General features: G+C 52.7%; 1 protein-coding gene across 1 annotated transcript in view; it reads left to right on the plus strand.

The window, feature by feature from the left end:
* The window catches only part of LOC140425665 (protein scribble homolog), a gene marked incomplete at its 5' end in the record, with an annotated part of 1,618,068 nt that overhangs the window by 1,466,102 nt on the left and 131,524 nt on the right, over positions 1-20,442 (plus strand). Inside the window, 1 exon segment of the mRNA XM_072510160.1 lies at positions 17,617-17,691. Within this exon segment, the coding sequence (XP_072366261.1) occupies positions 17,617-17,691 (75 nt within the window).

A 20,442-nucleotide genomic window follows, 5' to 3' on the forward strand; every position in this document is an offset into this window, starting at 1 on the left:
AGTGTCCTCGCTGTCCCAGCAGAGACTGTACCGAGCGCCCTCACTGTCCCAGCAGATACTGTACCGAGCGCCCTCACTGTCCCAGCAGAGACTGTACCGAGCGCCCTCGCTGTCCCAGCAGAGACTGTACCGAGCGCCCTCACTGTCCCAGCAGATACTGTACCGAGCGCCCTCGCTGTCCCAGCAGATACTGTACCGAGCGCCCTCACTGTCCCAGCAGGGACTGTACCTAGTGTCCTCGCTGACCCAGCAGAGACTGTACCGAGCGCCCTCACCGTCCCAGCAGATACTGTACCGAGCGCCCTCGCTGTCCCAGCAGATACTGTACCGAGCGCCCTCACTGTCCCAGCAGATACTGTACCGAGCGCCCTCACTGTCCCAGCAGGGACTGTACCGAGCGCCCTCACTGTCCCAGCAGATACTGTACCGAGCCCCCTCACTGTCCCAGCAGAGACTGTACCGAGCGCCCTCGCTGTCCCAGCAGATACTGTGCCGAGCGCCCTCGCTGTCCCAGCAGATGTACCGAGCACCCTCACTGTCCCAGCAGATACTGTACCGAGCGCCCTCACTGTCCCAGCAGATACTGTACCGAGCACCCTCACTGTCCCAGCAGAGACTGTACCCAGTGTCTTTGCTGTCCCAGCAGAGACTGTACCCAGTGTCCTCGCTGTCCCAGCAGAGACTGTACCCAGTGTCCTCGCTGTCCCAGCTGGGACTGTACCCAGTGTCCTCGCTGTCCCAGCAGAGACTGTACCGAGCGCCCTCACTGTCCCAGCAGAGACTGTACCGAGTGCCCTCGCTGTCCCAGCAGATACTGTACCGAGCCCCCTCACTGTCCCAGCAGAGACTGTACCCAGTGTCCTCGCTGTCCCAGCAGAGACTGTACCGAGCGCCCTCACTGTCCCAGCAGGGATTGTACCCAGTGTCCTCCCTGTCCCAGCAGGGACTGTACCCAGTGTCCTCGCTAACCCAGCAGGGACTGTACCCAGTGTCCTCCCTGTCCCAGCAGAGACTGTACCGAGCGCCTTCACTGTCCCAGCAGAGACTGTACCCAGTGTCCTCGCTGACCCAGCAGGGACTGTACCCAGTGTCCTCGCTGTCCCAGCAGAGACTGTACCGAGCGCCCTCACTGTCCCAGCAGATACTGTACCGAGCGCCCTCACTGTCCCAGCAGAGACTGTACCGAGCGCCCTCGCTGTCCCAGCAGAGACTGTACCGAGCGCCCTCACTGTCCCAGCAGATACTGTACCGAGCGCCCTCGCTGTCCCAGCAGATACTGTACCGAGCCCCCTCACTGTCCCAGCAGGGACTGTACCTAGTGTCCTCGCTGACCCAGCAGAGACTGTACCGAGCGCCCTCACCGTCCCAGCAGATACTGTACCGAGCGCCCTCGCTGTCCCAGCAGATACTGTACCGAGCGCCCTCACTGTCCCAGCAGATACTGTACCGAGCGGCCTCACTGCCCCAGCAGATACTGTACCGAGCGGCCTCACTGTCCCAGCAGATACTGTACCCAGTGTCTTTGCTGTCCCAGCAGAGACTGTACCCAGTGTCTTCGCTGTCCCAGCAGAGACTGTACCGAGCCCCCTCACTGTCCCAGCAGAGACTGTACCCAGTGTCCTCGCTGTCCCAGCAGAGACTGTACCGAGCGCCCTCACTGTCCCAGCAGGGACTGTACCCAGTGTCCTCGCTGACCCAGCAGATACTGTACCGAGCCCCCTCACTGTCCCAGCAGAGACTGTACCCAGTGTCCTCGCTGTCCCAGCAGATACTGTACCGAGCGCCCTCACTGTCCCAGCAGATACTGTACCGAGCCCCCTCACTGTCCCAGCAGATACTGTACCCAGTGTCCTCGCTGTCCCAGCAGAGACTGTACCGAGCCCCCTCACTGTCCCAGCAGATACTGTACCGAGCGCCCTCACTGTCCCAGATGAGACTGTACCCAGTGTCCTCGCTGACCCACCAGAGACTGTACCGAGCGCCCTCACTGTCCCAGCAGATACTGTACCGAGCGCCCTCACTGTCCCAGCAGGGACTGTACCGAGCGCCCTCGCTGTCCCAGCAGATACTGTACCGAGCGCCCTCACTGTCCCAGCAGAGACTGTACCGAGCGCCCTCACTGTCCCAGCAGATACTGTACCGAGCCCCCTCACTGTCCCAGCAGGGACTGTACCCAGTGTCCTCGCTGACCCACCAGAGACTGTACCGAGCGCCCTCACTGTCCCAGCAGATTCTGTACCGAGCGCCCTCGCTGTCCCAGCAGATACTGTACCGAGCGCCCTCGCTGTCCCAGCAGATACTGTACCGAGCGCCCTCACTGTCCCAGCAGAGACTGTACCGAGCACCCTCACTGTCCCAGCAGAGACTGTACCCAGTGTCCTCGCTGTCCCAGCAGGGACTGTACCCAGTGTCCTTGCTGACCCAGCAGAGACTGTACCGAGCGTCCTCACTGTCCCAGCAGGGACTGTACCCAGTGTCCATCGAGGGCCGAAGGGCCTGTACTGCGCTGTAATGTTCTATGTTCTATGACTGTACCCAGTGTCCTTGCTGTCCCAGCAGAGACTGTACCCAGTGTCCTTGCTGTCCCAGCAGAGACTGTACCCAGTGTCCTCGCTGTCCCAGCAGAGACTGTACCCAGTGTCCTCGCTGTCCCAGCAGGGACTGTACCGAGCGCCCTCACTGTCCCAGCAGATACTGTACCGAGCGCCCTCACAGTCCCAGCAGAGACTGTACCGTGTGCCTTCACTGTCCCAGCAGAGACTGTACCCAGTGTCCTCGCTATCCCAGCAGAGATTAAGCTGAGCCCCTCGCTGTCCCAGCAGAGACTGTCCCATTTGTCCCCACAATTCCAGCAGAGATTATACTGAGCGCCCTCGTCCCAGCAGAGATTGTACGGCATGCCCCCATAATCCCAGCAGAGATTAAACAGAGTGCCCTCACTGTCCCAGCAGAGATTATATAATGGAGTGTCAAGTTTGAAACCAGTTGAAGGTCCTGATTTCCTTTCCCCAGGGAGGCACCCGGATCATTTGCAGCTTCTTGCACCCAGGGCCCCGTGCGGCTGTGCCTTTGACCATCAGGTTGCTGAGGCTGTTTGAACTGGTTTGCAGTTCGTCGTGATTGATTTCAGAATAAGATGAATCCTTCTCTCTATCTCTCACCGCCAGTCCTCTGAATCCCCTCTTTTTTTCTGTCTCGTCTGTCTTTCTGCCTTTTCACCTGATTAAGGGGTTTTCTGGATTGACTACAATGGAAGGTCAGGGCAGACACCTTGTCCAGGCTGAGCAGGAGCCGGCTTTGGAACCGGAGGCAGTCCCCTGTGGGAGATCAGGGGCTGTGCCTTCGAGGGAGGCCAGCAGCAACCTTGGGCCTTGCATTAATAAACAGCAGCCTGCAGAACCCACCCACAGGCACCTTGTGCAGGAAGAGAGCAGAGGGCACGTACTGCTCCCTGACCCCAACCAACAGGAGCAAGAGATTCTGATCGAGCTGCAGCCCATTCCCTTCCACAAAAACCCATTTGTGGTGGCAAACAGGAAGGGCCGGGGGAAATCCCGGGATTCCCCGGCAGCCGGACCGTCTCCGCGTGGCACACGGAGCTCCACCGTTCGCACTGTCCAGGCAAGCAGCCGTTTAGCATGGTGTGAACGTGTCCACTCGCCTTTGTGCTTGGCAGGTTGGTGCTCTGCATGCTTTGGGCTTCCGGCTGACTTGCACAGCTAACCTGATGCAATGGAATGGAGGAGGGGCAGGGGAGCTTCAGTCTGTCCGCCTACCTATGTACTCTCCGTTTGTGTGTGTGCTCGAGCACAGGTATGTGTCTGTGTGCGCGGGGATACGGGTGTGCATGCACAGGTGTTTGTGCGAATGTCTGAACGTCCAGATGTGTGTGCATGCAGACACGGGTGTGCATGCAGACACGGGTGTGCATGCAGACACGGGTGTGCATGCAGACACGGGTGTGCATGCAGACACGGGTGTGCATGCAGACACGGGTGTGCATGCGCAGATATTTATGTGACTGCACACACGTGTAAAAATGTGTGCACGCACTGGTGTGTGGACAGAACATAGAACGGTACAGCACAGTACAGGCCCTTCGGCCCACATGTTGTGCCGAACTAGTCTGAAACTAAGATCAAATCAACCTACTCACAATCATTCTGGTGAGTTCCATGTGCCTATCCAATAACCGCTTGAAAGTTCCAAAAGTGTCCGACTCCACTATCACAGCAGGCAGTCCATTCCACACCCTAACCACTCTCTGAGTAAAGAACCTACCTCGGACATCCCTCCGATATCTCCCACCCCGAACCTTATAGTTATGCCCCCTTGTGACAGCTACATCCACCTGAGTAAATAGTCTCTGAACGTTCACTCTATCTATCCCCTCATCATCTTATAAACCTCTATTAAGTCAACTCTCATCCTCCTTCGCTCCAATGAGAAAAGCCCTAGCTCCCTCACCCTTTCCTCATAAAACCTACCCTCCAATCCAGCATCCTGGTAAATCTCTTTTGCACCCTTTCCAATGCTTCCACATCCTTCCTATAATGAGGTGACCAGAACTGCACACAATACTCCAAATGTGGTCTCACCAGGGTCATGTATAGTTGCAGTATAACCTCACGGCTCTTAAACTCAAGCCCCCTGTTAATAAACGCTAACACATTATAGGCTTTCTTCACGGCTCTATCCACTTGGGTGGCAACTTTCAGAGATCTATGGACATGAACTCCGAGATCTCTCTGCTCCTCCACATCCTTCAGAACCCTGCCGTTAACCCTGTAATCCGCATTTAAATTTGTCCTACCAAAATGAATCACCTCACACTTATCAGGGTTAAACTTCATCTGCCATTTTTCAGCCCAGCTCTGCATCCTATCAATGTCTCTTTGCAGCCTACAACAGCCCTCCACATTATCCACTACTCCACCAATCTTGGTGTCATCAGCAAATTTACTGACCCACCCTTCAGCCCCCTCCTCCAAGTCATTGATAAAAATCACAAATAGCAGAGGACCCAGCCCTGATCCCTGTGGTACACCGCTGGTAACTGGGCTCCAGTCTGAAAATGTTCCATCTACCTCCACCCTATGTCTTCTATGTGATAGCCAGTTACTGATCCAATCGGCCAAATTTCCCTCTATGCCATGCCTCCTTACTTTCTGCATGAGCCGACCATGGGGAACCTTATCAAACGCCTTTCTAAAATCCATGTAGACAACATCAACTGCTCTACCTTCATCTATGTACTTAGTTACCTCCTCAAAGAATACAATCAAACTTGTGAGACAAGACTTACCCCTCACAAATCCGTGCTGACTATCCTGGATTAAGCTGTAAATGATCATAAATCCTATTCCTCAGCACCCTTTCCAATAATTTACCGATGACCGAAGTGAGACTAACCGGCCTATAATTCCCAGGGTTATACCTATTCCCTTTCTTGAACAAGGGGACAACATTCGCCTCTCTCCAGTCTTCTGGCACTATTCTTGTAGGCAGTGAGGACATAAAGATCAAAGCCAAAGGCTCTGCAATCTCATCCCGCGCCTCCCAAAGAATCCGGGCATATATCCCATCAGGGGACGTATCTATCCTCAGGCTTCTCAAAATTTCTAACACATTTTCCTTCCGAATATCTACCTCCTCCAGCCTACCAGCCCGTATCGCACTATCCTCATCAACAACATGGCCCCTCTCCTTTGTGAACACTGAAGAAAAGTATTCATTCAGAGCCTCTCCTATATCTTCAGACTCCATGCACACGTTCCCACTACTGTCCTTGACCGGCCCTAACTTCACCTTGGTCATTCTTTTATTCCTCACAGAAGTGTAAAAAGCCTTGGGGTTTTCCTTGTTCCTACCCGCCAAGGACTTCTCATGCCCCCTCTGAGCTCTCCTAAGCCCTTTCTTGAGCTCCGTCCTAGCTATCGTGTATCCCTCAAGTGCCCTAACTGAACCTTGTTTTCTCATCCTTACATAAGCCTCCTTCTTCCTCTTGACAAGATGTTCAACCTCTTTTGTAAACCATGGTTCCCTCACTCGACCATTTCCTCCCTGCCTGACAGGGACATACATATCAAGGACACGCAGTATTTGCTCCTTGAACAAGCTCCACATCTCAATTGTGCCTTTCCCTGACAGTTCCTGTTTCCATCTTATGCTCCACAATTCTTGCCTAATCGCATCGTAATTACCATTCCCCCCGTCATAAACCTTGCCCTGCCGTATGGCCCTATCCCTCTCCATTGCTATAGTGTAAGTCACCGAATTGGATTGGATTGGATTTGTTTATTGTCACGTGTACCGAGGTACAGTGAAAAGTATTTTTCTGCGAGCAGCTCAACAGATCATTAAGTACATGAGAAGAAAAGGGAATAAAAGAAAATACATAATAGGGCAACACAACATATACAATGTAACTACATAAGCACTGGCATCGGATGAAGCATACAGGGTGTAGTGTTAATGAGGTCAGTCCATAAGACGGTCATTTAGGAGTCTGGTGACAGTGGGGAAGAAGCTGTTTTTGAGTCTGTTTGTGCGTTTTCTCAGACTTCTGTATCTCCTGCCCGATGGAAGAAGTTGGAAGAGTGAGTAAGCCGGCTGGGAGGGATCTTTGATTATACTGCCCGCTTTCCCCAGGCAGCGGGAGGTGTAGATGGAGTCAATGGATGGGAGGCAGGTTCGTGTGATGGACTGGGCGGTGTTCACGACTCTCTGAAGTTTCTTGCGGTCCTGGGCCGAGCAGTTGCCATACCAGGCTGTGATGCAGCCTGATAGGATGCTTTCTACCGTGCATCTGTAAAAGTTGGTAAGAGTCAATGTGGACATGCCGAATTTCCTTAGTTTCCTGAGGAAGTATAGGCGCTGTTGTGCTTTCTTGGTGGTAGCGTCGACGTGGGTGGACCAGGACAGATTTTTGGAGATGTGCACCTCTAGGAATTTGAAACTGCTAACCATCTCCACCTCGGCCCCGTTGATGCTGACAGGGGTGTGTACAGTACTTTGCTTCCTGAAGTCAATGACCAGCTCTTTAGTTTTGCTGGCATTGAGGGAGAGATTGTTGTCGCTGCACCACTCCACTAGGTTCTCTATCTCCCTCCTGTATTCTGACTCGTCGTTATTTGAGATCCAGCCCACTATGGTCGTATCGTCAGCAAAGTTGTAGATGGAATTGGAACCAAGTTTTGCCACGCAGTCGTGTGTGTACAGGGAGTAGAGCAGGGGGCTAAGTACGCAGCCTTGCGGGGCGCCGGTTTTGAGGACTATTGTGGAGGAGGTGTTGTTGTTCATTCTTACTGATTGTGGTCTGTGGGTCAGAAAATCGAGGATCCAGTTGCAGAGTGGGGAGCCAAGTCCTAGGTTTTGGAGCTTTGATATGAGCTTGGCTGGGATTATGGTGTTGAAGGCGGAGCTGTAGTCAATAAATAAGAGTCTAATGTAGGAGTAATTGTGGTCACTATCTCCAAAGTGCTCTCCCACAAACGAATCTAACACTTGGCCCGGTTCATTACCCAGTACCAAATCCAATGTGGCCCCCCCTCTTGTCGGTCTATCCACATATTGTGTGAGGAAACCCTCCTGCACACACTGGATAAAAACAGCCCCATCCAAACTATTCGAATTATTGTGGTTCCAATCAATATTTAGAAAGTTAAAGTCACCCATGACAACTACCCTGTGACTACCGCACCTATCCAAAATCTGCATTGCAATCTTTTCCTCCACATCTGTTACTGTTTGGGGGCCTATAGAAAACTCCTAACAAAGTGACCGCTCCTTTCCTATTTCTAACTTCAGCCCACACTACCTCAGTAGACAGATCCTCCTCAAACTGCCTTTCTGCAGCCATTATACTATCCTTGATCAACAATGCTACTCCTCCACCTCTTTTACCACCTTCCCTAACCTTACTGAAACATCTAAACCCCGGAACCTCCAACAACCAGTCCTGCCCCTGTTCTATCCACGTCTCTGTAATGGCCACAACATCGTAGTCCCAGGTGCCAATTCATGCTTCAAGCTCACCGACCTTAACCCTGATGCTCCTTGCATTGAAGTAGACACACTTCAAACCACCTTCATGCCTGCAGGTCCACTCTTGGGACCTTCCTCAGTACTGCACTACCCTCAACTTCCTGAACTCCAGCAACGCTATCTCCAGATATGTGAATATGTGCACAAGCAGATGTGCGTGAATTTTTGTGGTGCGCATGTGCAGATATGAGTGTACATGTAGATGTGTGCGTGCCCAGATATGTGCGTGTGTGCCCAGATATGTGTGTTTATGCACGTGCAGATGTGTGTGTGCACGGGCAGATGTGTGTGCACGTGCAGATGTGTGTGCACGTGCAGATGTGTGTGCACGTGCAGATGTGTGTGCACGCGCAGATGTGTGTGTGCACGCGCAGATGTGTGTGCACGCGCAGATTTGAATATGTGTGCTCCCGTGTAGACATGTATGCATGCGCAGATGCATATGCGCAGATATGTGTGTGCTCCCGCAGGTATGTGTGCGCACGTGCAGGTATGTGTGTGCACGTGCACATATGTGTGCGCACGTGCAGATGTGTGCGCGCACGTGCAGATATGTGTGAGCACGTGCAGGTATGTATGCGCAGGCTCAGGTATATGTGCGCGCGTGCAGACGTGTGCGCACGTGCAGATTTGTGTGCGCGCGTGCAGATATGTGTGCTCTCGTGCAGATATGTGTGCGCACGTGCAGGTATATGTGTGTGCACGTGCAGATATGTGTGCGCACGTGCAGGTATGTGTGCGCGCGTGCAGATATGTGTGCTCTCGTGCAGATATGTGTGCGCACGTGCAGATATGTGCGCGCACGTGCAGGTATATGTGTGCGCACGTGCAGATATGTGTGCGCATGTGCAGGTATATGTGCGCACGTGCAGATATGTGTGCTCTCGTGCAGATATGTGTGCTCTCGTGCAGATATGTGTGCGCACGTGCAGATATGTGTGCGCATGTGCAGTTATGTGTGCGCACGTGCAGGTATATGTGCGCACGTGCAGGTATGTGTGCTCTCGTGCAGATATGTGTGCTCTCGTGCAGATAAGTGTTCGCACGTGCAGATATGTGTGCTCTCGTGCAGATATGTGTGCGCACGTGCAGATGTGTGCGCACGTGCAGGTATATGTGCGCACGTGCAGGTATATGTGCGCACGTGCAGATATGTGTGCTCTCGTGCAGGTATGTGTGCGCACGTGCAGATATGTGTGCTCTCGTGCAGATATGTGTGCGCACGTGCAGATGTGTGCGCGCGTGCAGATATGTGTGCTCGCGTGCAGATATGTGTGCTCTCGTGCAGATATGTGTGCGCTCGTGCAGATATGTGTGCGCACGTGCAGGTATGTGTGCTCTCGTGCAGATATGTGTGTGCACGTGCAGATATGTGTGCGCACGTGCAGATATGTGTGCTCTCGTGCAGATATGTGTGCTCTCGTGCAGATATGTGTGCGCACGTGCAGATATGTGTGCGCACGTGCAGATATGTGTGCGCACGTGCAGATATGTGTGCGCACGTGCAGATATGTGTGCGCACGTGCAGATATGTGTGCGCACGTGCAGGTGTATGTGCGCACGTGCCGATATGTGTGCTCTCGTGCAGATATGTGTGCGCATGTGCAGATATGTGTGCGCACGTGCAGATATGTGTGCTCTCGTGCAGATATGTGTGCGCACGTGCAGATATGTGTGCTCTCGTGCAGATGTGTGTGCGCACGTGCAGATGTGTGTGCGCGCGTGCAGATGTGTGTGCTCTCGTGCAGATATGTGTGCGCACGTGCAGATATGTGTGCTCTCGTGCAGATATGTGTGCGCACGTGCAGATGTGTGTGCTCTCGTGCAGATGTGTGTGCGCGCGTGCAGATGTGTGTGCGCGCGTGCAGATGTGTGTGCTCTCGTGCAGATGTGTGTGCGCGCGTGCAGATGTGTGTGCTCTCGTGCAGGTATATGTGCGCACGTGCAGATATGTGTGCTCTCGTGCAGATATGTGTGCGCGCGTGCAGATATGTGTGCAGCTATGTGTGCGCACGTGCAGGTATGTGTGCGCAGGCTCAGATATGTGCGCACGTGCAGCTATGTGTGCGCAGGCTCAGATATGTGCGCACGTGCAGGTATGTGAAAATATGCGGGAATATGAGTGCTAGGGGCTGGTTTAGCACAGGGCTAAATAGCTGACTTGTAAAGCAGACTAAGGCAGGCCAGCAGCGTGGATTCAATTCCCGTAACAGCCTCCCCGAACAGGCGCCGGAATGTGGCGACTAGGGGCTTTTCACAGTAACTTCATTTGAAGCCTACTTGTGACAATAAGCAATTTTCATTTTTTAATGTGTGCTCACAAACAAAGAACAAAGAAATGTACAGCACAGGAACAGGCCCTTCGGCCCTCCAAGCCCGTGCCGACCATGCTGCCCGACTAAACTACAATCTTCTACACTTCCTGGGTCCGTATCCCTCTATTCCCATCCTATTCTTGTATTTGTCAAGATGCCCCTTAAATGTCACTATCGTCCCTGCTTCCACCACCTCCTCCGGTAGCGAGTTCCCACTACCCTCTGCGTAAAAAACTTGCCTCGTACATCTACTCTAAACCTTGCCCCTCGCACCTTAAACCTATGCCCCCTAGTAATTGACCCCTCTACCCTGGGGAAAAGCCTCTGACTATCCTCTCTGTCTGTGCCCCTCATAATTTTGTATACCTCTATCAGGTCGCCCCTCAACTTCCGTCGTTCCAGTGAGAACAAACCGAATTTATTCAACCGCTCCTCATAGCTAATGCCCTCCATACCAGGCAACATCCTGGTAAATCTCTTCTGCACCCTCTCTAAAGCCTCCACATCCTTCTGGTAGTGTGGCGACCAGAATTGAACACTATACTCCAAGTGTGGCCTAACTAAGGTTCTATACAGCTGCAACATGACTTGCCAATTCTTATAATCAATGCCCCGGCCAATGAAGGCAAGCATGCCGTATGCCTTCTTGACTACCTTCTCCACCTGTGTTGCCCCTTTCAGTGACCTGTGGACCTGTACTCCTAGATCTCTTTGACTTTCAAAACTCTTGAGGGTTCTACCAGTCACTGTATATTCCCTACATGCATTAGACCTTCCAAAATGCATTACCTCACATTTGTCCGGATTAAACTCCATCTGCCATCTCTCCGCCCAAGTCTCCAAACAATCTAAACCCTGCTGTATCTTCTGTCAGTCCTTATCGCTGTCCGCAATTCCACCAACCTTTGTGTTGTCTGCAAACTTACTAATCAGACCAGTTACATTTTCCTCCAAATCATTTATATATACTAGGAACAGCAAAGGTCCCAGCACTGATCCCTGCGGAACACCACTGGTCACAGCCCTCCAATCAGAAAAGCATCCCTCCATTGCTACTCTCTGCCTTCTATGACCTAGCCAGTTCTATATCCAGAACCAATGCTTTTTTAATTTAGTGTAGATTCCCAACCAGACACTCAGGTCACAGCTTTTCTGTGATGTCACTTCAGCTCCCCCCCCCCCCCCCCCCCCCCCCCCCCCACACACACAATTTGAAAAGATAATAAAAGTAGAATGAGTAAAAATCACTTTCTTACCTTCTGAGGGTCTCAGATGCTCTCTGGTTCTCTCCCTGCTGATTAAAAGTTACAGGCCAGAAGAAAGAGAGAGAACAAAACAGTCGGGAAAATGCACCTTCTCCCACTCTGCACCGAATTACCTCACTGCACCAAATTACCAAGTTCCAAATTCCCACTCTGGCTGTGTCGCAGAAGTAGATCCTGTCTCGAAGAATTCTCTCCAGTAATTTCCCTACCACTGACGTAAGGCTCACCGGCCTGTAGTTCCCGGGATTATCCTTGCTACCCTTCTTAAAGAAAGGAACAACATTGGCTATTCTCCAGTCCTCCGGGACATCACCTGAAGACAGTGAGGATCCAAAGATTTCTGTCAAGGCCTCAGCAATTTCCTCTCCAGATTCCTTCAGTATTCTGGGGTAGATCCCATCAGGCCCTGGGGACTTATCCACCTTAATATTTTTCAAGACGCCCAACACCTCGTCTTTTTGGATCTCAATGTGACCCAGGCTATCTACACCCCCTTCTCCAGACTCAACATCCACCAATTCCTTCTCTTTGGTGAATACTGATGCAAAGTATTCATTGTGTGTGTGTTACAGTCTGTATTTCTATGCTGCATTGTGTGTGTGTGTTACAGTCTGTGCTGCATTGTGTGTCTGTGATGCAGTCTGCCTGTGCTGCATTGTGGTGTGTGTGTTACAGTCTGTCTGTGCTGCACTGTGTGTGTGTGTTACAGTCTGTGCTGCATTGTGTGTCTGTGATACAGTCTGCCTGTGCTGCATTGTGGTGTGTGTGTTACAGTCTGTGCTGCAATGTGTGTCTGTGATACAGTCTGTGCTGCAATGTGTGTCTGTGATACAGTCTGCCTGTGCTGCATTGTGTGTGTGTTACAGTCTGTCTGTGCTGCATTGTGTGTGTGTGTTACAGTCTGTCTGTGCTGCATTGTGTGTGTGTTACAGTCTGTCTGTGCTGCATTGTGTGTGTGTGTTACAGTCTGCCTGTGCTGCATTGTGTGTGTGTGTTACAGTCTGTGCTGCAATGTGTGTCTGTGATACAGTCTGCCTGTGCTGCATTGTGTGTGTGTTACAGTCTGTCTGTGCTGCATTGTGTGTGTGTGTTACAGTCTGTGCTGCATTGTGTGTGTGTGATACAGTCTGTCTGTGCTGCATTGTGTGTGTGTTACAGTCTGTCTGTGCTGCATTGTGTGTGTGTGTTACAGTCTGTCTGTGCTGCATTGCAGTGTGTGTGTGTTACAGTCTGTGCTGCATTGTGTGTGTGTGATACAGTCTGCCTGTGCTGCATTGTGGTGTGTGTGTTACAGTCTGTCTGTGCTGCATTGTGTGTGTGTGTTACAGTCTGTGCTGCATTGTGTGTGTGATACAGTCTGTCTGTGCTGCATTGTGTGTGTGTGTGTTACAGTCTGTCTGTGCTGCATTGTGTGTGTGTGTTACAGTCTGTCTGTGCTGCATTGTGTGTGTGATACAGTCTGCCTGTGCTGCATTGTGTGTGTGTGTGTTACAGTCTGCCTGTGCTGCATTGCGGTGTGTGTGTGTTACAGTCTGTCTGTGCTGCATTGTGTGTGTGTGTTACAGTCTGCCTGTGCTGCATTGTGTGTGTGTGTTACAGTCTGTGCTGCAATGTGTGTCTGTGATACAGTCTGCCTGTGCTGCATTGTGTGTGTGTTACAGTCTGTCTGTGCTGCATTGTGTGTGTGTGTTACAGTCTGTGCTGCATTGTGTGTGTGTGATACAGTCTGTCTGTGCTGCATTGTGTGTGTGTTACAGTCTGTCTGTGCTGCATTGTGTGTGTGTGTTACAGTCTGTCTGTGCTGCATTGCAGTGTGTGTGTGTTACAGTCTGTGCTGCATTGTGTGTGTGTGATACAGTCTGCCTGTGCTGCATTGTGTGTGTGTGTGTTACAGTCTGCCTGTGCTGCATTGTGTGTGTGTGTTACAGTCTGTCTGTGCTGCATTGTGTGTGTGTTACAGTCTGTCTGTGCTGCATTGTGTGTGTGTGTGTTACAGTCTGTCTGTGCTGCATTGTGTGTGTGTGTTACAGTCTGTCTGTGCTGCATTGTGTGTGTGATACAGTCTGCCTGTGCTGCATTGTGTGTGTGTGTGTTACAGTCTGCCTGTGCTGCATTGCGGTGTGTGTGTGTTACAGTCTGTCTGTGCTGCATTGTGTGTGTGTGTTACAGTCTGTGCTGCATTGTGTGTGTGATACAGTCTGCCTGTGCTGCATTGTGTGTGTGTGTGTTACAGTCTGCCTGTGCTGCATTGCGGTGTGTGTGTGTTACAGTCTGTCTGTGCTGCATTGTGTGTGTGTGTTACAGTCTGTGCTGCATTGTGTGTGTGATACAGTCTGCCTGTGCTGCATTGTGTGTGTATGTGTTACAGTCTGTCTGTGCTGCATTGCGGTGTGTGTGTTACAGTCTGTGCTGCATTGTGTGTGTGATACAGTCTGCCTGTGCTGCATTGTGTGTGTGTGTGTTACAGTCTGTCTGTGCTGCATTGTGTGTGTGTGTGTTACAGTCTGTGCTGCATTGTGTGTGTGTGTTACAGTCTGTCTGTGCTGCATTGTGTGTGTGTGTTACAGTCTGTCTGTGCTGCATTGTGTGTGTGTGTGTTACAGTCTGTGCTGCATTGCGGTGTGTGTGTGTTACAGTCTGTCTGTGCTGCATTGCGGTGTGTGTGTGTGTTACAGTCTGTCTGTGCTGCATTGTGTGTGTGTGTTACAGTCTGTCTGTGCTGCATTGTGTGTGTGTTACAGTCTGTCTGTGCTGCATTGTGTGTGTGTGTGTTACAGTCTGTCTGTGCTGCATTGTGTGTGTGTTACAGTCTGTTTGTGCTGCATTGTGTGTGTGTGTTACAGTCTGTCTGTGCTGCATTGTGTGTGTGTTACAGTCTGTCTGTGCTGCATTGTGTGTGTGTGTTACAGTCTGTCTGTGCTGCATTGTGTGTGTGTGTTACAGTCTGTCTGTGCTGCATTGTGTGTGTTAGTCTGTGCTGCATTGTGTGTGTGTGTTACAGTCTGTCTGTGCTGCATTGTGTGTGTGTTACAGTCTGTGCTGCATTGTGTGTGTGTGTTACAGTCTGTCTGTGCTGCATTGTGTGTGTTACAGCCTGTCTGTGCTGCATTGTGTGTGTTACAGTCTGTCTGTGCTGCATTGTGTGTGTGTGTTACAGTCTGTCTGTGCTGCATTGTGTGTGTGTTACAGTCTGTCTGTGCTGCATTGTGTGTGTATGTTACAGTCTGTGCTGCATTGTGTGTGTGTTACAGTCTGTCTGTGCTGCATTGTGTATGTGTTACAGTCTGCCTGTGCTGCATTGTGTGCGTGTGTTACAGTCTGTCTGTGCTGCATTGTGTGTGTGTGTTACAGTCTGTCTGTGCTGCATTGTGTGTGTTACAGTCTGTGCTGCATTGCGTTGTGTGTGTGTTACAGTCTGTCTGTGCTGCATTGCGGTGTGTGTGTGTTACAGTCTGTCTGTGCTGCATTGTGTGTGTGTGTTACAGTCTGTGCTGCATTGCGGTGTGTGTGTGTTACAGTCTGTCTGTGCTGCATTGTGTGTGTGTGTTACAGTCTGTCTGTGCTGCATTGTGTGTGTGTGTGTTAAAGTCTGTGCTGCATTGTGTGTGTGTGTGTTACAGTCTATGTCTGTGCTGCATTGCGGTGTGTGTGTGTTACAGTCTGTCTGTGCTGCATTGTGTGTGTGTGTTACAGTCTGTGCTGCATTGTGTGTGTGTTACAGTCTGTCTGTGCTGCATTGTGTGTGTGTGTTACAGTCTGTCTGTGCTGCATTGTGTGTGTGTTACAGTCTCTGTGCTGCATTGTGTGTGTGTGTTACAGTCTGTCTGTGCTGCATTGTGTGTGTGTGTTACAGTCTGTCTGTGCTGCATTGTGTGTGTGTGTTACAGTCTGTCTGTGCTGCATTGTGTGTGTGTTACAGTCTGTCTGTGCTGCATTGTGTGTGTGTGTTACAGTCTGTCTGTGCTGCATTGTGTGTGTGTTACAGTCTGTCTGTGCTGCATTGTGTGTGTGTGTTACAGTCTGTCTGTGCTGCATTGTGTGTGTGTTACAGTCTGTCTGTGCTGCATTGTGTGTGTGTGTTACAGTCTGTCTGTGCTGCATTGTGTGTGTTACAGTCTGTCTGTGCTGCATTGTGTGTGTGTGTTACAGTCTGTCTGTGCTGTATTGTGTGTGTGTTACAGTCTGTCTGTGCTGCAATGTGTGTGTGTGTTACAGTCTGTCTGTGCTGCATTGTGTGTGTGTGTTACAGTCTGTCTGTGCTGCATTGTGTGTGTGTGTTACAGTCTGTCTGTGCTGCATTGTGTGTGTGTTACAGTCTGCCTGTGCTGCATTGTGTGTGTGTGTTACAGTCTGTCTGTGCTGCATTGTGTGTGTTACAGTCTGTCTGTGCTGCATTGTGTGTGTGTGTTACAGTCTGTCTGTGCTGTATTGTGTGTGTGTTACAGTCTGTCTGTGCTGCATTGTGTGTGTGTGTTACAGTCTGTCTGTGCTGCATTGTGTGTGTGTGTTACAGTCTGTCTGTGCTGCATTGTGTGTGTGTGTTACAGTCTGTCTGTGCTGCAATGTGTGTGTGTGTTACAGTCTGTCTGTGCTGCAATGTGTGTGTGTGTTACAGTCTGTCTGTGCTGTATTGTGTGTGTGTTACAGTCTGTCTGTGCTGCATTGTGTGTGTGTGTTACAGTCTGTCTGTGCTGCATTGTGTGTGTGTGTTACAGTCTTGTCTGTGCTGCATTGTGTGTGTGTGTGTTACAGTCTGTGCTGCATTGTGTGTGTGTTACAGTCTGTCTGTGCTGCAATGTGTGTGTGTGTTACAGTCTGTCTGTGCTGCATTGTGTGTGTGTGTTACAGTCTGTCTGTGCTGTATTGTGTGTGTGTTACAGTCTGTCTGTGCTGCATTGTGTGTGTGTGTTACAGTCTGTCTGTGCTGTATTGTGTGTGTGTTACAGTCTGTCTGTGCTGCAATGTGTGTGTGTGTTACAGTCTGTCTGTGCTGCATTGTGTGTGTGTGTTACAGTCTGTCTGTGCTGCATTGTGTGTGTGTGTTACAGTCTGTCTGTGCTGCATTGTGTGTGTTACAGTCTGCCTGTGCTGCATTGTGTGTGTGTGTTACAGTCTGTCTGTGCTGCATTGTGTGTGTTACAGTCTGTCTGTGCTGCATTGTGTGTGTGTGTTACAGTCTGTCTGTGCTGTATTGTGTGTGTGTTACAGTCTGTCTGTGCTGCATTGTGTGTGTGTGTTACAGTCTGTCTGTGCTGCATTGTGTGTGTGTGTTACAGTCTGTCTGTGCTGCATTGTGTGTGTGTGTTACAGTCTGTCTGTGCTGCAATGTGTGTGTGTGTTACAGTCTGTCTGTGCTGCAATGTGTGTGTGTGTTACAGTCTGTCTGTGCTGTATTGTGTGTGTGTTACAGTCTGTCTGTGCTGCATTGTGTGTGTGTGTTACAGTCTGTCTGTGCTGCATTGTGTGTGTGTGTTACAGTCTGTCTGTGCTGCATTGTGTGTGTGTGTGTTACAGTCTGTGCTGCATTGTGTGTGTGTTACAGTCTGTCTGTGCTGCAATGTGTGTGTGTGTTACAGTCTGTCTGTGCTGCATTGTGTGTGTGTGTTACAGTCTGTCTGTGCTGTATTGTGTGTGTGTTACAGTCTGTCTGTGCTGCAATGTGTGTGTGTGTTACAGTCTGTCTGTGCTGCATTGTGTGTGTGTGTTACAGTCTGTCTGTGCTGCAATGTGTGTGTGTGTTACAGTCTGTCTGTGCTGCATTGTGTGTGTGTGTTACAGTCTGTCTGTGCTGTATTGTGTGTGTGTTACAGTCTGTCTGTGCTGCATTGTGTGTGTGTGTTACAGTCTGTCTGTGCTGCATTGTGTGTGTGTGTTACAGTCTGTCTGTGCTGCATTGTGTGTGTGTTACAGTCTGTCTGTGCTGCATTGTGTGTGTGTGTGTGTCACAGTCTATAGTCTGGGTTGATTTATTTCAGCTTTGTGCTTTCCAGGGCAGCTCCAGTGACCCCCCTGTACTCGGTAACAGTGACTCTCGGGAACTCTGCAGCTCTCCCACCTCACAGCCGGTAAGTCTCCGCACCTGACTTTACAATGGATTCTTTAAAAAGTTTCAGAGAAAGAACCGGACTGTTCAGGATAGAGCCCCCGGGGGGATGCAACATACCAGGATAGAGCCCCCGGGGGGTACAACATACCAGGATAGAGCCCCCGGGTGGATGCAACATACCAGGATAGAGCCCCGGGGGGTACAACATACCAGGATAGAGCCCCGAGGGGTACAACATACCAGGATAGAGACCCAGGGGGATACAACATACCAGGATAGAGCCCCGGGGGGATACAACATACCAGGATAGAGCCCCGGGGGGATACAACATACCAGGATAGAGCCCCGGGGGGATACAACATACCAGGATAGAGCCCCGGGGGGGGGTACAACATACCAGGATAGTGCCCCGGGGGGATACAACATACCAGGATAGAGCCCCGGGGGGATACAACATACCAGGATAGAGCCCCGGCGAGTACAACATACCAGGATAGAGCCCCGGGGGGGGGTACAACATACCAGGATAGTGCCCCGGGGGGATACAACATAGCAGGATAGAGCCCCGGGGGGATACAACATACCAGGATAGAGCCCCCGGGGGATACAACATACCAGGATAGAGCCCCGGGGGGTACAACATACCAGGATAGAGCCCCGGGGGATACAACATAAACCACAGGGGCCAGTTCAAAGGAACATTTTCATTTGTGGGGAGTTGGACTCCGAGATTGGTCTGCCAGTTTGAAAGGATGCCCCAGTCTCTCAGTGAGCTTGTACCCCACACCCATGGGCAATGTCTCCCCACCCCCCCCCGTCCAAGTGAGGAAGGCTATAGGGTCCCTGCAGGACCCTCCCCTCATCAGGCCCCTGCAAACCCCCTTATAGCACCCAACCTCCCCCCTCCATTTGTGGGGCTTTGGCCTCCTTGGCCCTGACCCTTGGCAGTGGAACCCGGGCACCCTTCCTGCCAGCTTGGTAGTGTCAAGGTACCATCTAGGCAGTGTCAAGGTCCCCAGGGACGGTCAGGGACACCCTGCACTATCCGTGACTATCCAGTGGCCACCACTGGCCCAGGAGACCCCCCCCCCCCCCCCCCGCCCCCCACGGCTGCTGTTCCACCTGGTCCCCATCCTGATCAGTCCTAATCGCCGCCCGGCTGCAGCCTCCCTGGGAAGGCCGGTGGATTGAGGGAGTCCGGTAGACAACAGGTAGATGGGCCTGAAGTAGGTTTTAAGACCTCCTTTAGTGAGCGGCGTTTGGTCCCGCCCCATTTTGGCTGAGTTCTGATTCCGACCTGATTCCGGCCTTGGGTAGATCCCGTGAATCATGAAGGCTGCCGGGAGTCTTCACCGGGAGGCCCACGGGAGATTTCACCGGGAGGCCCACGGGAGGCTTTGCCTGCGATTACCGACTGCGCTCCGGCTCGAACACAACGTGGTCACTGAATCGCACCCACGGTGTCCAAGATATCTCAGAATCTCCCACTAAGCATTGCGGGATCCCTTACGTAGAATTTCATCATGACTGCTGCTCACAGGGACAGTAAGTGACTGCTGCTAAGTACTGCCCTTGCCCGCATTGCCCTTGCCCGCATTGCCCTTGCCCGCATTGCCCTTGCCCGCATTGCCCTTGCCCGCATTGCCCTTGCCCGCATTGCCCTTGCCCGCATTGCCCTTGCCCGCATTGCCAAGAGTTTCAAAAATTCATTGATGAGATGTGGGCGTCACCGGTGGGTCAGCTCTGGTAGCTGATCCGGAATTGCCCCTTAAACTGAGTGTGTCGCTCGGCCATTTCAGAGTGCGGGGCGGGCAGTGAAGAGTCAGCCACATTGCTGTGGGTCTGGAGTCACGTGTAGGCCAGACCGGGTAGGGACGGCAGATTTCCTTCCCTGAAGGACATAAGTGACCCAGGTGGGTTTTTCCCACAATCGTGTCAGGGTCCTCATTCCCAGGACTAGCTTCATATTCCAGATTCGTTCATCACATTTCAATTCCAGCAGTGACCATGGTGGGATCTCAACCCCAATCGGCAGAGTGTGGGCCTCTCGCCGAGTGACATCACCACCACACCCCCCGCCCCCACTCCCCACCCCCACCCCCACCCCCACCCCCACCCCCCACTCCCCACTCCCCGCCCCCACTCCCCGCCCCCACTCCCCGCCCCCACTCCCCGCCCCCACTCCCCGCCCCCACTCCCCGCCCCCACCCACACCCCCACCCCCCACCCTCACCCCCACCCCCCACTCCCCGCCCCCACTCCCCACCCCCACTCCCCACCCCCACCCCCACCCCCCGCCCCCACTCCCCACCCCCACTCCCCACTCCCCGCCCCCACTCCCCACCCCCACTCCCCACTCCCCACCCCCACCCCCACCCCCCGCCCCCACTCCCCGCCCCCACTCCCCGCCCCCACTCCCCACCCCCACTCCCCACCCCCACTCCCCACTCCCCACCCCCACTCCCCACTCCCCACCCCCACTCCCCGCCCCCACTCCCCGCCCCCACCCCCCACCCCCACCCCCCACCCCCACCCTCACCCCCACCCCCCGCCCCCACTCCCCACCCCCACCCCCACCCCCCACTCCCCGCCCCCACTCCCCGCCCCCACTCCCCGCCCCCACTCCCCACCCCCACCCCCCACCCCCACCCCCACCCCCCACTCCCCGCCCCCACTCCCCGCCCCCACTCCCCACCCCCACCCCCACCCCCACCCCCCACTCCCCGCCCCCACTCCCCACCCCCACTCCCCACCGCCACCCCCACCCCCC

The sequence above is a fragment of the Scyliorhinus torazame genome, chromosome 6, assembly GCF_047496885.1.
Source record: "Scyliorhinus torazame isolate Kashiwa2021f chromosome 6, sScyTor2.1, whole genome shotgun sequence".
Taxonomy (NCBI): Eukaryota; Metazoa; Chordata; class Chondrichthyes; order Carcharhiniformes; family Scyliorhinidae; genus Scyliorhinus; species Scyliorhinus torazame.